The sequence below is a fragment of the Mobula hypostoma genome, chromosome 11, assembly GCF_963921235.1.
Source record: "Mobula hypostoma chromosome 11, sMobHyp1.1, whole genome shotgun sequence".
NCBI classification, from domain to species: Eukaryota; Metazoa; Chordata; class Chondrichthyes; order Myliobatiformes; family Myliobatidae; genus Mobula; species Mobula hypostoma.
In genome coordinates, this window is record NC_086107.1 from 100,218,770 (window position 1) to 100,237,618 (window position 18,849).

Consider the following 18,849-nt stretch of genomic DNA (forward strand, 5'->3'; position numbering starts at 1 on the left):
AATCAATTGTATTTTTAGAATCTGCTTTTGACTTCAGTCCATGTTATAGGTAAAAATATTTTGCTGGTTCTAAGGATACTTTAATGTTTCTTGTTGAGTGCTCTTAACTCTCATGGAGGTGAAAGAACTGATTGTTAAAAATCCATTTTCCATTCCCCATCTCTGAAATCAATTGGTATAAACTCTGAAATTTTGTTTGATCTGTTTCCTTGTAGACGCGGGGAACTACCATTTGGTGTGCGCCGCACGGGCAGGAAGCTGGATGAAATCTCAGATGATGACGGTGAAGGTCGCACTGATCCAGGAGATTCCAAACCTGCAGAGTAACTTTGCCAAAACACGAACCTATATGCAGTATAAGAGCCATAATTGGGCCAATTATTATTAAGGTTTTATAAAATGCATAACTGTGTATTTTATGCTGCAGCTGATAACATCAGGGCACACTTGCTCCTTTCCCCTCAGCTTTATGTAAATTCTTTCTGAGTAATTTTGTGATGTGCATAAACCTGTTAACTGGAAGAACAGGCTCATGTCTTCAGCAGCACAACCCATTGAAGAAAAGTTATGATTTAATCCTCTTGTAGATCAGTTTTTTAAATTGCGGTTCTGCATTTCTCAGCTAGTGTTCTGGCTTGGCCTGGAGTTGAACTTGTGGAGGAATTTTTTTTCCATTAGCTTTAAATGTGTTTTGTTTAATTTGGCTAACTTTGGGTTGCCTTTTTAGTATTCAGATTCAGGAATGTAGCATTTTGTTAGACAATGGCTATTGAAACTAGTGTCTAGGCATAGAAGCAACTCTTCCTTTGACAATCCTATTAAACCGTGTGGCTGGGCTCACAGATATTATACAATTCAGTAACTCGGAGACATCAATCAATATTGTATTCATGATCCCGTTGATGAATTGAAAATCCACTTGCAGATGTGTCACTGGCAGTTCTTCATACAATAGAATAGAAATTATTCATTTCTGCCTGGAATCTGGAGTTACCCTAGTTGCCGCAGGCTAGCTGATCACTGCCTGAGAGATTTCAGTGGATTTTATTTCAGTTTATGTGTTTCTCTTTCTGAATTATGTAAATTGCCTCAGGAAGCAACAGAAAATAATCACTCCTAACTGGAAGCCTGTCTGTTCAGTTTCTTTGTGCTACTCTGAAGCTAATCCAGTGTGCATTCCCAGCATCCATTTCCAGTAAATGTGACAATCCTGTTTTACTTTAATACCTTAGGAAAGCATTCCATTTTTTTTATTGAAGAGAATAAGACAGTGCACCTTTTTCTTTGTTGTCAATAATTGTTTTTAGGCTGTGATCTAATTTGGAAATCTGGTAATTTCATTCATGGGAATTCCCAGTTTTGTACAAGTAAGCTTCTGACTGGTACTGCCAGTTCTCATGGCACACTTTCCTGCGTAGCAGAATAAAAACATTACAGCTCCCACCCAAGTCAGTTATTTGCGAAGTGCTTTGCTTGGAACAGCTATTTCTTCTCAGATCCCTGGACAAATGGGGTACAGTACTGGTACTGAGAGAAGCAGCACTTAACACTGCAGATGATACCAGCCAAGCCTGGCTAGTTCTGAAACTCTTCTGAAGATGTTATTTTGTGCATTGACATCTAAGAAGACTGTTGAAAGGAAACGCATGGATATATATATTCATTTTTTAATCTTATGAGTATTGCTTCATAACAATATTGGGAACTGTTTTGAAAGTTGTACTGGATTTGTAAAATGACTTCATTTCTGTGATTCAGTTAAGGACCAAATATATATTTAAACATGAAAATATAATCAAGAAAAAAAATCACTAATAGATTCTCATTTTATATATGTAATGTAACCAATTGCTCTGACCAATCATGATCTTTTATTGAGCTTTGGGCTCCAATTTAAAAAAAATACATTTCAAAAAAAAACTGGAAAATGTGCTAATGTTTTAAACTGCACAGTTTTAAATTCACTATCTGGTGAGGGGTGCAATGTACACTGGGTGTGTCAGGAGATCCTACAAATTCTCCTTTATTCAGGTTGGGACCTTAGTTTGAGACTTGTTTTTAATGTTGTACATTCCTAACACACTGGGCTGAAAGAGTGAAAAATGTCTCTCCATTCTAAATGCTGCAACATTTGTTTCACATGAGCAGTTGCTCTGTTTTTCTTGCTATAGAAACTATTTGAATTTACAACACGTATATTTTTATAAAAGTGCCTTAAGCATGTGTCGCACCAGTGCCGCTAAATGGAATTGTAACAGTCATTTGCAGATGTTACCACAGACATGTTACAAATAAAGTTTATTGGAAGTTTTTTGCTCATCTTGTTTATTAGCATTGCTACTTCATGGGGACGTTTACGAGAATAATTCCATTTTTGTGTACCTTGTGCTGTTCCACAGGTTTGATTACAGCTTTGTGTAGCTTGAAATAGTCATATTTCTTGTGTTTTTTACTTATTAGCCTTGGGTTACCAGTTGTGCACATAAAGTGCCGTGCTTTATTGTGCAGTGAACCTCCTGGTTCCAAATGGAATTGAAGGCTTTAGATGGGACAAAGGCATCCTGGAGCATAACTGACTTCTGGATCTTTTTACTACTCAATTCTCTTTCAGCAATGTGCTTCCTCAACCTGAGTGATGTAATCCTATTAATGCCATTATTGCTGCTGTATACCCAAAACTTGGAGTGTCTCTCCTGTGGATGTGTCCAACTCCAAACTTGTCAAAAAGCTTGAAGTATCTTACATTTTAAAGGCAAGCAACAGATTGACTGTGCTGTTAGAATGCTTGCTTACATCTAGTTCCTCCAAAGTATCCTTAAATGTATGTCCTCGTCTGACTTGGAAATGGGACTATTCCACGCCTTTGCTCCCTCATGTTCAAGGTAAATGGAAACTAGTCCTCGTCAGCTCCAAGCTCTGCAGCCCTAACATAATATGCCCTACCCTTTGAGACTTGTAGCATTGGGTAATCATGGGCGTTTTGGGGCTTAGTGGCTCAATAACATCCACGGCCAGGCCTCACAGTTTTAGTGCCCACTCATCTTGCCTTTCGCACTCGGGTAACCTGGTTTCCCACTGACTTCACCTGTAGTATTCAAGTGACTCAACTACAGAGAAATCATCTGTACTGCAGTCATCATTATTTCTATGGCCATTCATCTCTTCTTCATGCCTCACATTTCAAGTGTAACTTCATCCTGATGGCTATTGAACTATAAAACCATTCACTCAAACATACATGACTGGATCAAAGTTTTCTGTCCAAACTCTCACTTCCAATCTCTCCAATGCTTGACTTTAAAATGCCTGCAAGTTCCACCTACTTTCTAGTGTCAGCCATATGACCACAGATTTGGCATATGTTTCTTCTGGTCTCTGGATTACATATCCTTTCAATGTATTTGCATGCAACCATGTCTGTAGCTTGTACACTAGTAGGCGCAATGTCTTGTATGCCTTGGGCTCTACCATCAAAGACACATTGACCGTATTTATTAGTATCATGCCTTCCCCCAACATTTCCCTTAACCATCAACATCTGCTTCCAGGAACCTTCTTTTCCCCTTTTCGTACAAGCTCACCAACAAATTCCCCTCAGCCACCATCTACCATCATGACTACCTTATCAAAAGAGTTCATTTTTTATCTTGCATTGAATCCCCTTCCTTCTACTCCCTCAAGCCACCACAATACAAGCTTAAAAGCCGGTACAGTGGCTGTTTCAAGCTGGTGCAAAGGTAGAACTACCAATAAGACGCTCTTTGTTGAAGGTGTTAAACTCTCAACTTGCATCATTCTTCCAGATGCTGCTGTATCCAAAGTCCTAACACATGCTCTACTCAGTTCCTAAAGTTACATTTAAACACTACACCCTTCTTAGCCAGTACTCCCAACCTTGTGAATAACTTGCTTCCACTCCAGTTTGGGGAGACTGAAGTTAACCCGGAATCAGGAAGCCCTTAACAGGGCAGATGGGCAGTTGAATGATTTATAAGGTGGTGCTGGCCCTTACACAAATCTGTATACTCCTGGTGCATGGGCTTGGGCTTCTCAATGCTATCTCAAATGCTGCTCCTTCACTTAAAACAATCATAAGCCAGGGGTTGCTGGGCATGATACAGTTTTTCAGTGAGGCTTTACATATTCTTGTATATTTGCCACCTTTCACTTTCTAATCTCCTCCTGTGACAGAGCTCAGAATTGAGTGACTCTTCTAGGAGTCCAATTGTTAGGCCTGCTCAACAACCAAAATTATCCAGGACATCAATGTTGGAGATGTTCGCTTGGGAGAAGACACCAGTGTTAGTTGTTTATACCAACAGTACACTTGGAGGATCTTGCTGATCTTTCTGGTGCCCTAAGATGTCTGTTGTTAGGAGTCAAGAATTACATAAAGCAGCCATCACTGTAGCCCAATAATTTTATGTCAGGTCTGGGTTACAAGTGCCCTTTTAATTCATCCAACACTCTGCTGGTTGCTTAATGACAAGTTTGCCTTTCAGAGATGCTTCCTAAGATAAGTGAAGTGGTCCATGTTTGGAAATTGTCAGACATGGGATTTCATTTGAAGACTACAGAGGAGCGGCAGCAGGGTTTAATACAGACAAGAACCAACCAGTCTTAAAAAAATATATATATTTAAATGTAAAATAAAAGCTGTTAACAGTCTTGAAATTAAAAGATGTATATGAAGGTTCTGGTCACTTCATAATAGTAAGGATGTGGAAGCTTTAGCAAGGGTGCAGAGCAGATTTACCAGGATGCTGCCTGGATTCGAGTGCAAATCTTATGAAGATGGATTGAGTGAGCTGGAGATTTTCTCTTTGGAGTGAAGGAGGATGAGAGATGACTTGGAGGTATACAAGATGATAAGAGACATAGATGGTGGATAGCCAGAGACTTTATCCCAGGGTGAAAATGACTAATTCAAGGGGCATAATTTTTAAGGTGATTGGAGGAAAGTGTAGATGGGTGTCAAAGGTAAGTTCTTTACACAGTGGTGTGAGCGTGGAATGCCCTGCCAGGGGTGGTAGTGGAGGTACTTTAGGGACATTTCTTTCTTTTCTTTTTCAATCTTTTTATTAATGTCAAAATACAGAAACAGAACATAGCCATAATACAAATAGAAGGAGATGTATTGTTACACTTAAAAAAAATTAATTGCAAAACCAAGTAGTGGAAATTAACAAAACTCTCAAACATGTAGAACTAACCACGGATAATACAAAATAAAAAAAAACAAAACAAAAAAAAACCCATCCCCAAAGAAAAACAAAATTAATCAACTAGCCTAAAAGACTTGGGCAAAACCAACAACTTAAAAATGGAAAAGAAGAAAACCTTAGTGTCGACGACTCCAATCCCCTCCAACAACAATACAGAGAGATAAAACAAGTTTGGAAATGATCAAATTACATCAAATGAAAATGCTGAATGAATGGCCTCCAAGTTTTTTCAAACTTAATAGAAGGGTCATAAACTGCACTTCTAATTTTTTCCAAATTCAAACACACCATAGTTTGTGAAAACCAATGAAATACAGTAGGAGGGTTGATCTCTTTCCAATTCAACAAAATGGACCTTCTAGCTATTAGAGTAAGAAATGCAATCATCCTTTGTGATGAAGAGGTTAAATTATTTAAGTCTATCATTGGTAGTCCAAAGATAGCAGTAATTGGATGAGGTTGTAAGTCTATATTTAGGACTGTTGAAATAATATCAAAAATATCTTTCCAATATTTCTCCAACAAGGGACATGACCAGAACATGTGGGTTAAAGAGGGACATTTAAGAAACTGTTAGGCATGTGGATGATAGAAAAATGGAGGGTTATGTAGGAGGGAAGAGTTAGATTGATCTTAGAGTAGGTTAAAAGTTCGCACAACATTGTGGGCTTTCTCCCATTTTGTCATCTCCAGTCCCAAAGAAGGGTTTCAGCCCAAAATGTCAACTGTTTATTCATTTCCATATATTCTGCCTGGACTGCTGAGTTCCTCCAGCATTTTGTGTGTTAATGTGGGCCGAAAGTTGTTTACAATGCTGTTATGTTCTAAAGAACGGAGGAACTAGCTGCTCAAGATATAGTTTTAAACTGACGTGACCATGAAGTGATCTTGTCTGCATCCACCAAAAATAAGCAATACACAGTATATTAATTGGCCTGTATCAAACAAGGCACCTACAGCTAAGTACAGTATTTTTCACTCATCTTGCAGAGATCAAGGAGGCCTGCCAAATTAAACTAAAATTGTCATTTAACACATCAAACATGATCATAGATCATGTTTCAGGCCAAGACCCTTCTTCTGGACTGGCACTACAACGGGTAGACACACTTGCCTAGTGCTTTACCAGAACCAACCTACCCACCATATAACAATTACAGCATAGAAACAGGCCATCTTGACCCTTCTAGTCCATGCCGAACTCTTACTCTCACCTAGTCCCACCAACCCGCACTCAGCCCATGACCCTCCATTCCTTTCCTGTCCGTATAGCTGTCCAATTTAACTTTAAACGACAACATCGAATCTGCCTCAGCCACTTCTGGAAGCTCGTTCCACACAGCTACCACATTGACTAAAGAAGTTCCCCCTCATGTTACCCCTAAACTTTTGCCCTTTAACTCTCAACTCATGTCCTCTTGTTTGAATCTCCCCCACTCTCAATGGAAAAAGCCTATCCACATCAACTCTATCTATCCCCCTCATAATTTTACATACCCTCTCAAATCCCCCCTCAACCTTCTACATTCCAAAGAATAAAGACCCAACTTGTTCAACCTTTCTCTGTAACTTAGGTGATGTAACCCAGGTAACATTCTAGTAAACCTTCTCTGTACTCTCTCTATTTTGTTGACATCTTTCCTATAATTCGGTGACCAAAACTGTGCACAATACTCCAAATTTGGCCTCACCAATGTCTTGTACAATTTCAACATTACATCCTAACTCCTATACTCAATGCTCTGATTTATAAAGGCCAGCATACCAAAAGCTTTCTTCACCACCCTATCCACATGAGATTCCACCTTCAGGGAACTATGCACCATTATTCCTAGATTCCTCATTCTGTTCTACTGCATTCTTCAATGCCCTACCATTTACCATGTATGACCTATTTTGATTAGTCCTACCAAAATGTAGCACCTCACATTTATCAGCATTAAACTCAAGGACATATATAAAGAAAGGTCCAGTAACATCATGGAGGATCTCCACCCACCTCATGGGACTGTTTGTCCCACTCCCATCAGGGAGAAGGCTACGTAGCATCCACACCACACCCACAGTGACTTTCACCAAACAGTAAAGCTGATTAACACCTCCAGTCACTAACCCACCCAACCAAACCCCCAAACACCACTACATTATTTCCTGTCTGCCAGTCACCTTAAGTACAAACACTCCTCTGCCTAGCGTCACTTTTTTGGACATAAGCTATCTTATGTTTTGGTTTATTATTATTGTTCTTTATTTTATGTGGGTGTTTTTTTGGTGCTGATTCAGATCTGGAGAGTTTACCGATATCTTAAATTTCTCACTTCAGCAGTATGAGGTACCCACCCGCTTCAAGCAGGCTTCAGTTATACTGGTGCCTCGGAGGAATGTGGTAATCTCCCTAAATTAATATCCACTAGCACTTACCTCAACCTGGGGTCCGTGGCAGAAAAGGTTGGGAACCCTTGATTTACGTCCATTTTGATCAAGTGTTTTGAGAGGTCGGCAATAAAACAGCAACTCCTGTCTGAGAAGCAACTTGGATCTACCCCAGTTTACTTACTGGCACTATTTTAGCTCTCTTTTAGTACTATGTATTTAATTTATAATTTGTGATTTATGGTATCTTTATACACTGCAGCTGCCAGAAAACAACAAAGTTCACACACATGTCAGTGATATTGAAATCTGATTGTGAAACGACAACCATCAGGCTTCTGAACCAGTGTGAATAAGTTCACTCATCTCAAATCTGAACTGATTCCACAACCTGCAGGCTTACTTTCAAGAACTCTACAACTCATGTTCTCAGTATTATTTTTCATTATCTGCACAGTTTGTTTTCTTTTGCACATTGGTTATTTGTCAGTCTTTGACTTTGTATAGTTCTTCATCAATTCTATTGTAGTTTATTTTCCTGCAAGCAAATGAATCTCAGGGTAGTATATATGTTAACATACAGTACATGTACTTTGATAATTTATTTTGACTGGAGAATTAGCCTAGTTAATTATGCACAAATTTGACTACAGTGAGGATGCTTTTCAACTGAGCTCAGACTGATTAACGAGGTGATGACAACCTGGAAATAAGCCATAGTCATTTTCATTTCTATCTGTCTCTCTGTGTAGGATTATGCCCCAGGCTATCATATATGCAATGAACCTTTTGCATAACAGAAATGCCTATCATGTGGCCCTTTTTTTTTTGCCAGTTATTTATCTTTGGAGACAGATGTTCTTCAGCCCTCTTGTTTAGAAATAATTTGACACCTCCCCAATTATTGGACAGGTTCCTTGAAGGGTATTTGGGTTTCAAACGCTGTGTGTGCATGAGACTAGAATGTGGAACAAAAACAAACTGCTGGAGTAGCCTGATGAAGGGTCTCGGCCCGAAGCGTCGACTGCTTAATCTTTTCCATAGATGCTGCCTGGCCTGCTGAGTTGCTCCAGCATTTTGAGTGCGTTGTTTGGATTTCTAGCATCTGCAGTTTTTCACTTGTTGCTGGAGAGTCTGGCAGCATCCGTGTAAGAGCCAATAGCACAGTAGGTGTTAGATGAACTGCAGAGGGGTGAAAGTTCATCTATCATCCACTGAATCCTGTTCCACCTTCCCCCATCTGCCTGCTCCACTTCCTGTTCTGGGCCCTGACATGAAGATCTGACAATTCCCTTTTCCTGACAAATGTTGCTCCTCCAGCAGTTCCCTTTTGCTTTGGAGATCAAGCGTTTGACACATTTTCCCCCCACGTTATAAATTGGACTGTTAAAGAAAGCTGACAGTGATTAATGAAATGCAGATATCACCTATCTTATTTCCAGGACTAGAAACTTTACTTTGGGGAGTAAAATAAGGGAGCAGATGAAAATGGGTATAGGGCAAGTGGTTGCTAAGAAACAAGTTAGAAATTTACGTATCTCTCAGCAAATATCTGGTTGTACATCATGTCCCTTAGCCATGGTAGGGTGGTTCACAGTAGAACTGATTCTTTTTCAGCTAGTCATTGAAGGTGAAATTATCTAAGAAAACTTGGATTCACTGAGATGAAAGAAACTTGTGACTAGCCTGACATGAAACTGGACTGCGTAGGACATATATTTCTTTTACTGCAAATAAATAAGGATGCAACCAACCATAATCAAATCTGATTGGGGTGAATTGGCGTTACATCATATTTAGTGTTTGGGACTTTTTTGCCACAGTCACGGCCAAATGTAGACACTGAATCAATGGTTCAATTTAATATATAGAGAATGCATAGAGTATACAACCTGAAGTTCTTACTCTTCACAGACATCCACGAAACAAGTTAAACCCCAAAGAATGATACAAAAAGCTAGAATGCTTTTTAGCACCCCACAAGCAGCAGCAAAAGCATTATTCCCCCCTCCATTTCTCCAGCATAAACATCTACACCCACCTTGCAAGCTAAGGCAAAGCCCCCAATGAGACCATGATCTGGAGTCCATCAAAAACTACAGTCCACCCCAACACTTCGACGTCTCACAGGCTCTCTCTCTCACTAATGAGGGAGAACAAGGTGTTGCTCCTGCCTCAGTGAGAGGGGAGACCAACAGCTCACAGTTCTGGAGCACTTCTGCCCCCAAACATGCATTATCCTCTGCAGTAAAAGGTAGCCATACCCTGGCACTGGGGCAAGGTTCATGGATTTCAGTGTGTTGTTTTGCACACTGACGTGCATCTTTGCAGCGTTGTGGGATTAAAGTTAGCAATGGCAATGAACCATCCTGTAATCAAAAAGCAAAGAGCTACAAATGCTGGACCACTGAAAGAAAATGGGAATCGAGGAAAATGCTCGTCAGCTCGGGCAGCAGGAGAGAGAACTGATGTTTGATTTCCGTTACCTTTCATAAGAACTCGGACCTTCCCGGTGAGAGGTTGTGAATCCGAAATTTGACTCTGCTTCTTCCTGCACAGATGCTGCACGATCTGCCCTGTGTAGGGGGAGAAGTGGAAGGAAAACATTGCAGTTAGCCTTGATAATGACTGACATGTACAAAGAAATCAGAGTTTTAAGAAGGTACATGTTCAACCACTGGTGAACAACCATGGCTGTATTAGACCTCCTTAATTACAGTGGAGAATTACCAAAGGTTTCTCTGTTTCACTGGGAAGGGATTCAATATGTATTCATTTTTGGCTTTTCTATAGCATCAGTGGTTTGCATAAAGTGCTGGGTGTAACATCTGACTAAATCTAAATGCAATTGCCTCACAAGATCAGCGTCCTTTTTTTTTGCTCCACACAACTGCACAGCAGATAATTTACATCTTCCAAAGGTTTGCTTTCAGCAATCAGATACTGGTCAAGGACGTGTGTAGGATATACAGAGGAGCAATTTCTCTTTCTCCCCCTCCTGACAATGATAGAATCACCTGCAGGAATTAAAAATAAAACCTGAGCTCAGTTCGTGCAGCAATCAGCTGGAGTTAAGAGCTACTGGACAGCTGCCAGGCAACAGGCAAGCCAACAGTTGTGTGTGGTCTAAAACCTGAGTGTTTACTGTAACACGAAGTGAGGCACAAACTCACTTCTGTTCCTCGGTTAAGATGTGAGTTCACAATCAGTTTTAATATCACCAGCATATGTCATGAAATTTTGTTAACTCTGCGACAGCAGTACAATGCAGTACATGATAATATAGCAGAAAAAGCGGAATTACAGTAAGTGTGTGTGTATATTTTTATATATATATATATATAAAAAGGTTAAATTAAATAAGTAGTGCAAAAACAGAAATTAAAAAATAGTGAGGTCATGTTCCTGGTTTCAGTGTCTATTCAGAAATCGGATGGCAGAAGGAAAGAAGCTGTTCCTGAATTGTTGAGAGTGTGCCTTCCGGTTTCTGTACCTCCTTCCTGATGGCAACAATGAGAAGAAAGCATGTCCTCTAATCACAAACAAGAGAAAATCTGCAGATGCTGGAAATCCAAGCAACACACACAAAATGCTGGAGGAACTCAGCAGGCCAGGCAGCATCTATGGAAAGAAGTATGGTCGACATTTAGGGCCTCCAATAAATTTTTTTTGTGTCAGGATGATATGGTACTGGAGGTTAATTTTGGCCCAGTGTTCGTTTACATTAGAAGCATGAATGTCAAACACTTGCATTCACCTTGAACTTTAGTCTCCCAGCTGCAGGATCCAAACAGCTGAGGTCAGATGTTTCTGAGAGCTGTGTGTGTCAGCTCCAATCTTTCTGACTGGAGAAATAATTTACCTTCCTGTCTGTCATATGACTACACATATTCAAACAACCACGCCATCAAGCATGGTTCATTGTTAAGTACATTTAGAGATCCCATTGAAGCATAAAAAATTCTTAAGGTTTGTTTAAGCGATAATGGTCAGCATAAAGTTTTACAGTGCCAGTGACGGAATCAGAATTAGGTTTAATATCACCAGCATGTGCCTTGAAATTTGTTGTCATGCGGCAGCAGTACAATGCGATACATAGTACTGGAGAGAGAGAAACTAAATTACAGTAAGTATATATTTAATATATATACAGTGAAGTTAAATAAGGAGTGAGGGAGTGTTCATGGGTTCAATGTCCATTCAGAAATGGGATGGCAGAGGGGAAGAAGCTGTTCCTGAATCTCTGAGTGTGTGCCTTCAGGCTCCTGTACCTCCTCCCTGATGGCAGCAGAGAGAAGAAGGTTTGTCCTGAGGTGATGGGGGTCCTTGATGATGGACGCTGCCTTCCTGAGGCATCGCTCCTTGAAGATGTCCTAGATTTAACGGATGCCAGTGCCCATGATGGAGCTGACTAATTTTACAGCTCTCTACAGCTTACTTTGATCCCGTGCAGTAGCCCCCTCACCCCATGTCCCCCCCATACCAGACGGTGATGCAGCCAGTCAGAATGCTCTCCCCGGTACATCCGTAGACATTTGAGAGTGTTTTCAGTGACATACTAAATCTCCTCAAACTCCTAATGAAATACAGCCGCTGTCTTGCCTTCTTTATGGCTGCATTGATATGTTGGGTCCAGGTTAGATCCTCCGAGATAAGTTTGAGGTTCAATTCTCTCTGCTGTCTGTAAGGAGCATTCACGTTCACCCCCTGACTGCGTGGGCTTCCTGTAGGTGCTTGATTCCTCCCGCCCACCACCTCACATTCCAAAGATGAGCGAGTTAGGCTTAGTAGGTTTTGGACTTGCTATGTTGGAGCCAGAAGTATGGCGACACGCGTGGGCTGCCCCCAGCACACCCTCGGACTGTACTAGTTGTTGGCACAAATGACATAGTTCACTGTAGTGTGATCACCATCATTATGTTCTGTGTTGTATGACGTGGGTGATCATGGTCTATGAGCATGACTTCTCTAGGCAAATTCTACAGAAGTGGTGTGCCATTGCCTTCTTCCGGGTGGTGTGTGCAAGTCGGGTGACCACCAGCCATTATCAATGCTCTTCAGAGATTGCCTGTCACTAGTCGTGTAACTAGGACTTGTGATAGTAGTCATAGTCATAGTCGTACTTTATTGATCCCAGGGGAAATTGATTTTTGTTACAGTTGCACCATAAATAATTAAATAGTAATAAAACCATAAATAATTAAATAGTAATATGTAAATTATGCCAGGAAATAAGTCCTGGCTCAGGGTTGTAAAGTTTGATGGCCACAGGCAGGAATGACTTCCTATGACGCTCTGTGTTGCATCTCGGTGGAATGAGTCTCTGGCTGAATGTACTCCTGTGCCCACCCAGTACATTGTGTAGTGGATGGGAGACATTGTCCAAGATGGCATGCAACTTGGACAGCATCCTCTTTTCAGACACCACCGTCAGAGAGTTCAGTTTTCTCAGTACGCTTTAAGTCTTATTAGTTACCCAGCAAACCCCGACTCAGTCTAGCCTAATCACGGGACAGTTTTAAAAGACCAATTAACCTACCAACCGGTGCATCTTTGGACCGTGGGAGGAAACTGGAGCACCCGGAGGAAACCCACGCGGTCAAGTGGAGAACGTACAAACTCCTTACAGGCAATGGTGGGAATTGAACCCTGGTTGCCTGTACTGTAAAGCATTGTAGGTAGGTGAGCACAACGGCACACAGTAGCCCAAATTAGACCTCACCAACGTCTCATACAGCTTCAACATCCCAACTCCTTCACTCAATATTTTGATTTATGGCCCATCTGCCAAAAGCTCTCTTTGCAACCCCATCTACTTGTGATGGGTTCCTAAGGTTGTCATAGCCGGGGTGGTAGTGCGGATAAGCTCCCACTACCTATAAAGTGCTCCAAATGGCGTGCATCACTAACAGTCTCTGACAACAAAGTCCAACTCTTGGCCTTCAGGTGTGGCTTGGTTACTAAGCCCAGTGGAACTGTTTCTACTGACAAGAGAAGAGGCAAAGGTGAACCACTGGCGCCTTAACACCGGTTGCTTCAGGCAGGTGGGGCTCATCAGCCTTGGACGTCAGCCCGCCTGGGAGAAGGAAAACTCTGATTTTAAACCTGCGCTGCCTTGCGGCCATACCTGCCCATGGGAAATGTTTTGGGAGTAAACCCTGAGGAAGAAATCCGGAGCCGGGGTCCCTAAGGCAGTTTGATGTTGTTTACAGCTTCACTCTGGAAGCGACGACACTGGTGCCAAGCTGTATCGGCGCTTGCCCTTCCCTTGGACTACGTCAGTGATGTGGAGAGGGTGAGCCTGCAGCATGGACAACAGCCGGTTCTTCAAATCTTCCCGCCCAGGCTTACGCCCTGGAGAGGACACAGTCCACCAGAGGCGCAAACCCACGATCCCCGGGATTGATGGCTGCCTACTACGTGTGATGCCACTTTCAAGGAATTATGGATCTGTGTTCCTCTGTTCTACCACACTCCTTAGTGCCCTACCACTCACCGTACAGACCCTACCCTGGTTTGTCCTTCCAAAGTGTAACACCTCACACTTCTCAGCATTAACTTCCATCTGCCATTTTTCAGTCTAGTTTCTCAACTGCTCCAGATTAGAGGCAAGTGAGAAGCTCTTAACTAGACACATGGATGATAGAAAAATGAATACGTAGAAGGAAAGGGTTGGATTGATTTTAGAGAAGGTTAAAAGGTCAGCACAACATCATAGACTGAAATACTTGTGTTGTGTTGTAATACTCAATGTAGTTGGATTTTCTGAGATAATGATATTTAATTAAGGGATTGTCAATGGATGTTGTTGTGTTCTTGTTGTGTTACTATATTTCCTGTTAAAGAAAAATCTTTGAAACTGTATGGTCCTGAGCATGCACAGTATCTTGGGTGTGGTAATGCAGAAAGCAGCTATTGTTCTGTGAATCTCCTGAATCACACTGATCAAAGGCTTACTGTTTACAGAGTAAACTGATAATGAGCATCAACAAACTGGAAGAGCAGCTGCCGTCATGTTGAATGTGTGTGTGTGTGTGTGTGTGTGTGTGTGTGTGTGTGTGTGTGTGCTTGAATGCACTCATTGGCCACATTATTAGGTGCACCTGCTTGTTAATGCAAATATCTAATCAGCCAATCACATGCCGGCAACTCAAGGTACAAAAGCATGCAGGCATGGTCAAGAGGCTCAGTTGTTGTTCAGACCAAACATCAGAATGGGGGAAGAAATCATTTTGACAGTGGAATGATTGTTGATGCCAGACAGGGTGGTTTGAGTATCTCAGAAACTACTGATCTGCTGGGATTTTCATGTACAACCGTCAAAATCAAAGAACAATTATTATCAAAGTATGTATACTTTATACAACCTTGAGATTCGTCTCCTTACAGGCAGCCACAAAACTAAGAAACCCGATAGAACCCCTTAAAACAAAAGAAGAGCGTCAACTCTAGAGTCTACAGAGAATGGTGCGAGGAACAAAAAACGTTGAGTGAGTGGCAGTTCTGTGGGTGAAAACACTTTGTTAATGAGAGAGGTCAGAGGAGAATGGCCAGACTGGTTCAAGCTGACAGGAAGGTGACAGTAACTCAAATAACCACGTGTTACAACAGTGGTGTGCAGAAAAGCATCTCTGAATGCACAACACGTCGAACCTTGAAGTGGATGGGTACAGAACCAGAGACCATGAACATACACTCAGTGGCCACTTGACTGGGTACAGGAGATCCCGAGTAAAATGGCCACTGCATGTACTTTTGCTGTTGACTTGCAAAGTATTGTGAAGATTCCCGTTGATGTTTTGTCTGTAATAGAATCAATCTGTTATTCACCCTGCAGTCAATTCAAACACTTGATTTGCTTAATCAGGGTCTGAACAAGCCATCTAATATTAAATCTGAAGTCTGAATGAACTGTCATGCTCAGTGTTTTAAATTCATTCTCAGGGTTTCCCAACCTGGGGCCTAATGGTATTGGTCCATGGCATAACAAGGGTTGGGAACCCCTAGTTAGCATTGATATGCATTCTGCAATCCACAAAAGTCCCATGTCCCATGGCCCACAAGTCTCCTTTGCATCAGCAGCAAAATGCCATGAGAAGTATGTTCTCAATAATAAATTTGTGTTCCTTCAGAATTCTCAGCACCACAGTCATTACAGTCAAGTGACTGTACAACCAGAATTCTAGAAATGACCAACAAACACAAAATGCTCAGCAGACCAGGCAGCATCTATGGAAAATGGTAAATAGTCAACACTTCAGGCCGAGACCCTTCATCCGGACTCAAAAATGAGGGAGGATTCCTGAATGAAGTCACTGGAGAAAAGTACTGGTAGATCTGAGGCAGCCTCTTTATTCAACAAAACAAGATACAGCAGGCATCGTATGGAGACGCTTTTGGTGGAAAGGTCTGGCTTTGCCCAGCGCTACACACATTTTATGTTCTAAAGATCAAAGAACATTCAGGAGGATTCAGACAAAGCCATATTAACAATCGTCCCACCATCACTCCCAAAGCAAGTGTCACATCCATGCAATGGAACGTTGATTGGACTATGCAGACAATCAGCTGGGTACCTGTTTCCTGGTTTGCCTGGTCTGTGAATCGATTGCTGCATTAAAATCAAATCCACAATCCAGATCTGAAGACAGGTGGCCGAAGCTATCTGCTAAATGAGCTCGAATGGGCAGAGCAGCAGTTGCCAGGGTGTGATACCAGGGAACTCTTACTAAGTCGGAATCACTAGGTTGTTCCAGGAGAGGAATCTCCGTGGATGCAGCCACCCCTCACACAAAGGACAGGACTGTGGTTGCTGGAGCCCAACATCCCAGCCCTGAGACATTGCTGCAGAATAGTGCACTTTTCTGCTAAATGGCCAAAGCCAAAGGATCCTCAGATGGTTCCTCAGCTGCCTTCGTTCCTTTGTAAGGTCGCAAGAGGTAGCAGGGTTCATTCTTTGATTACAAGTCCCGAAGTAACGAAATGGAGGCCCCAATTCAGATTTGTTCAGACAGGAGCTGAGGAACGATGAGCAATGTTCGTGCCACGTTAAGTGTAAGGCAATGAGGATCTTCACAAGGGAAGAGTCCAGCTACCTTCCTGGACTCTCAGTGGCACCGCCATCATTCACAGTTCAAGTTTAATTGTCATCCAACCATACATGAATACACATTGAGGCCACCCTCAGGGTGGAGGAGCAACACCTTATATTCCATCTGGGTTCCCTCGATTCTGCTCTGGTAAACAAACCATCCACACCCCCACCCCCAGTTTCCGCAAGTTCCAACTCTGACCTTTCACCTCTTCTCCTCTGGGTCCCCTCCCTCTTGCTCTTCTCCTACAGTGTACCTTCCTCTGATAGGATTCTTCCTCAGCCCTTCCCCTTTCTCACCCACCTGGCTTCACCTATCACCCTCCAGCAAGCCTCTTTCTCCTTCCCCCCCCCACCTTTTTATTCTGGCATCTTCCCCCTTCCTTCTCAGTGGGTCTCTTGCCCAAAATGTCGACTGTTTACCCATTTCCATGGGTGCTGCCTGACCTGCTGAGTTCCTCCAGCATTTTGTGTGTGTTGCTCGGATTTCCAGCATCTGCAGACTTTCTTGCGTTTATGAATACTCATGAGTACAGTCAGAAGAAGCGGTGTTACTCCGGGGCCAACACACATCACCGAGCACGTGTAAGATATTTGTAAAGTCCAGTCACACAAGAAAATAAAGTCCCTGTTGCAGAAATCTGCAGCTGAGCGTAATACAGCTTGCCTTCTGCTGAGCGAACTCTAGGGGGCAGCACTGACTGCAGTTTGGATGCCATGCCACACTGCCTCTGGGGGAGCTCATCGACTCTGGCACCTCTCTCCTGGACATCAGAGTAAACAGGCAACATTGCAGCTTCAGGCACGGTCCTCACTACCACCAATGCCACGCAACTCCCCCATTGTCAACATCCTGAGGATCAGAGATGAGGAAATCAAAGGGTGGGTATTCTGTGGCTCATAACTCTCCAGAGGCACAAAAATGTGAGGACACGGGTTGCGCACTTCAGATGCATGTAGTCTCAACACAGTAAGATAAACTGCTTCATCTTTGTTTAAGGAGATAAACTTGCATTGGTGGCAGTTTGGGGTGGCTCACCAGGTTGGTTCCTTGGATCAGGGGGTTATCTTATGAGAAGCAGTTGACCAGGTTGGACCCGTAAATGTCGGCGGTTAGAAGAATGAGACAAGTTTGCTTCTAAAAAGCAGGGAACTATAAAACTGCAAATGCTGGAAATCTGTGATTACAAACAAATGCTGAAAGCACTCAGTATCTGTAGAAAGTGAAACAGTTAACAACTGAGATTGTTCACCAGATTCCAAGGGAAAAGCTGAGCATGGGAAGTTTTCGAACTATTCATAAGCACAAGAGATTCTACAGTTGCAGGAAATCTTGAGCAACACACAAAAAATGCAGGAAGAACTCAGCAGGTCAGGCAGCATCAATGAAGAGGAACAAACAGTTGACGTTTTGGGCTAATCTCCTTCGTAAGGAGATTAGCCCAAAAAACAAACTCATTCGTAAGGCCAGTGATGTTGTGGGGATGGAACTGGACTCACTCACGGTGGTGTCTGAAAAGAGGATGCTGTCTAAGTTGCATGCCATCTTGGTCAATGTGTCCCATCCACTACATAATGTACTGGGTGGGCACAGGAGTACATTCAGCCAGAGACTCATCCCACTGAGATGCAACACAGAGCGTCATAGGAAGTCATTCCTGCCTGTGGCCATCAAACTTTACAACTCCTCCCTTGGAGGGTCAGACACCCTGAGCCAATAGGCTGGTCCTGGACTTATTTCATAATTTACTGGTGTAATTTACATATTACTATTTAACTATTTATGGTTCTATTACTATTTATTATTTATGGTGCAACTGTAACGAAAACCAATTTCCCCCAGGATCAATATTAAGTATGACTATGACTATTCATCAGGACAGGGGCTGTGACCATGACCTTTCACATTTGGTAAATCTGTGAAACACTGCAACCTCCCCCAGGCCGCAGAAATGGAGAGAAGGTAGTCGGGGGCAGGCTGCTATTACAGCCCACGGCTGGTAGGGGGAGCATCTGGTCCGAGGGCGGGGTGTTGTGAGGCTTATGGCCGGTGGGGGGAAAACGGTGGTTCGTGGGGCAGCGTGCTGTTACAACTCGCGGCCGGCAGGGGGAGCTGGGATGTCGTCGGGCAGGGGGGCTGCGACGGCCTGTGGCCGGCAG

The 18,849-nt window shown here is 42.5% G+C and overlaps 1 protein-coding gene across 3 annotated transcripts in view; it reads left to right on the forward strand.

Moving 5' to 3' along the window:
* The window catches only part of LOC134354008 (myosin-9-like), a 113,008-nt gene extending 110,700 nt beyond the window's left edge, over positions 1–2,308 (forward strand). For all 3 annotated transcript variants that reach the window (XM_063062656.1, XM_063062655.1, XM_063062657.1), the window contains one exon: positions 216–2,308. In XM_063062656.1, the coding sequence (XP_062918726.1) occupies positions 216–327 (112 nt within the window). In that variant the 3' untranslated portion in view covers positions 328–2,308. The remainder of the gene's footprint in view (positions 1–215) is intronic.
* The last annotated feature ends 16,541 nt before the right edge of the window (positions 2,309–18,849 follow it).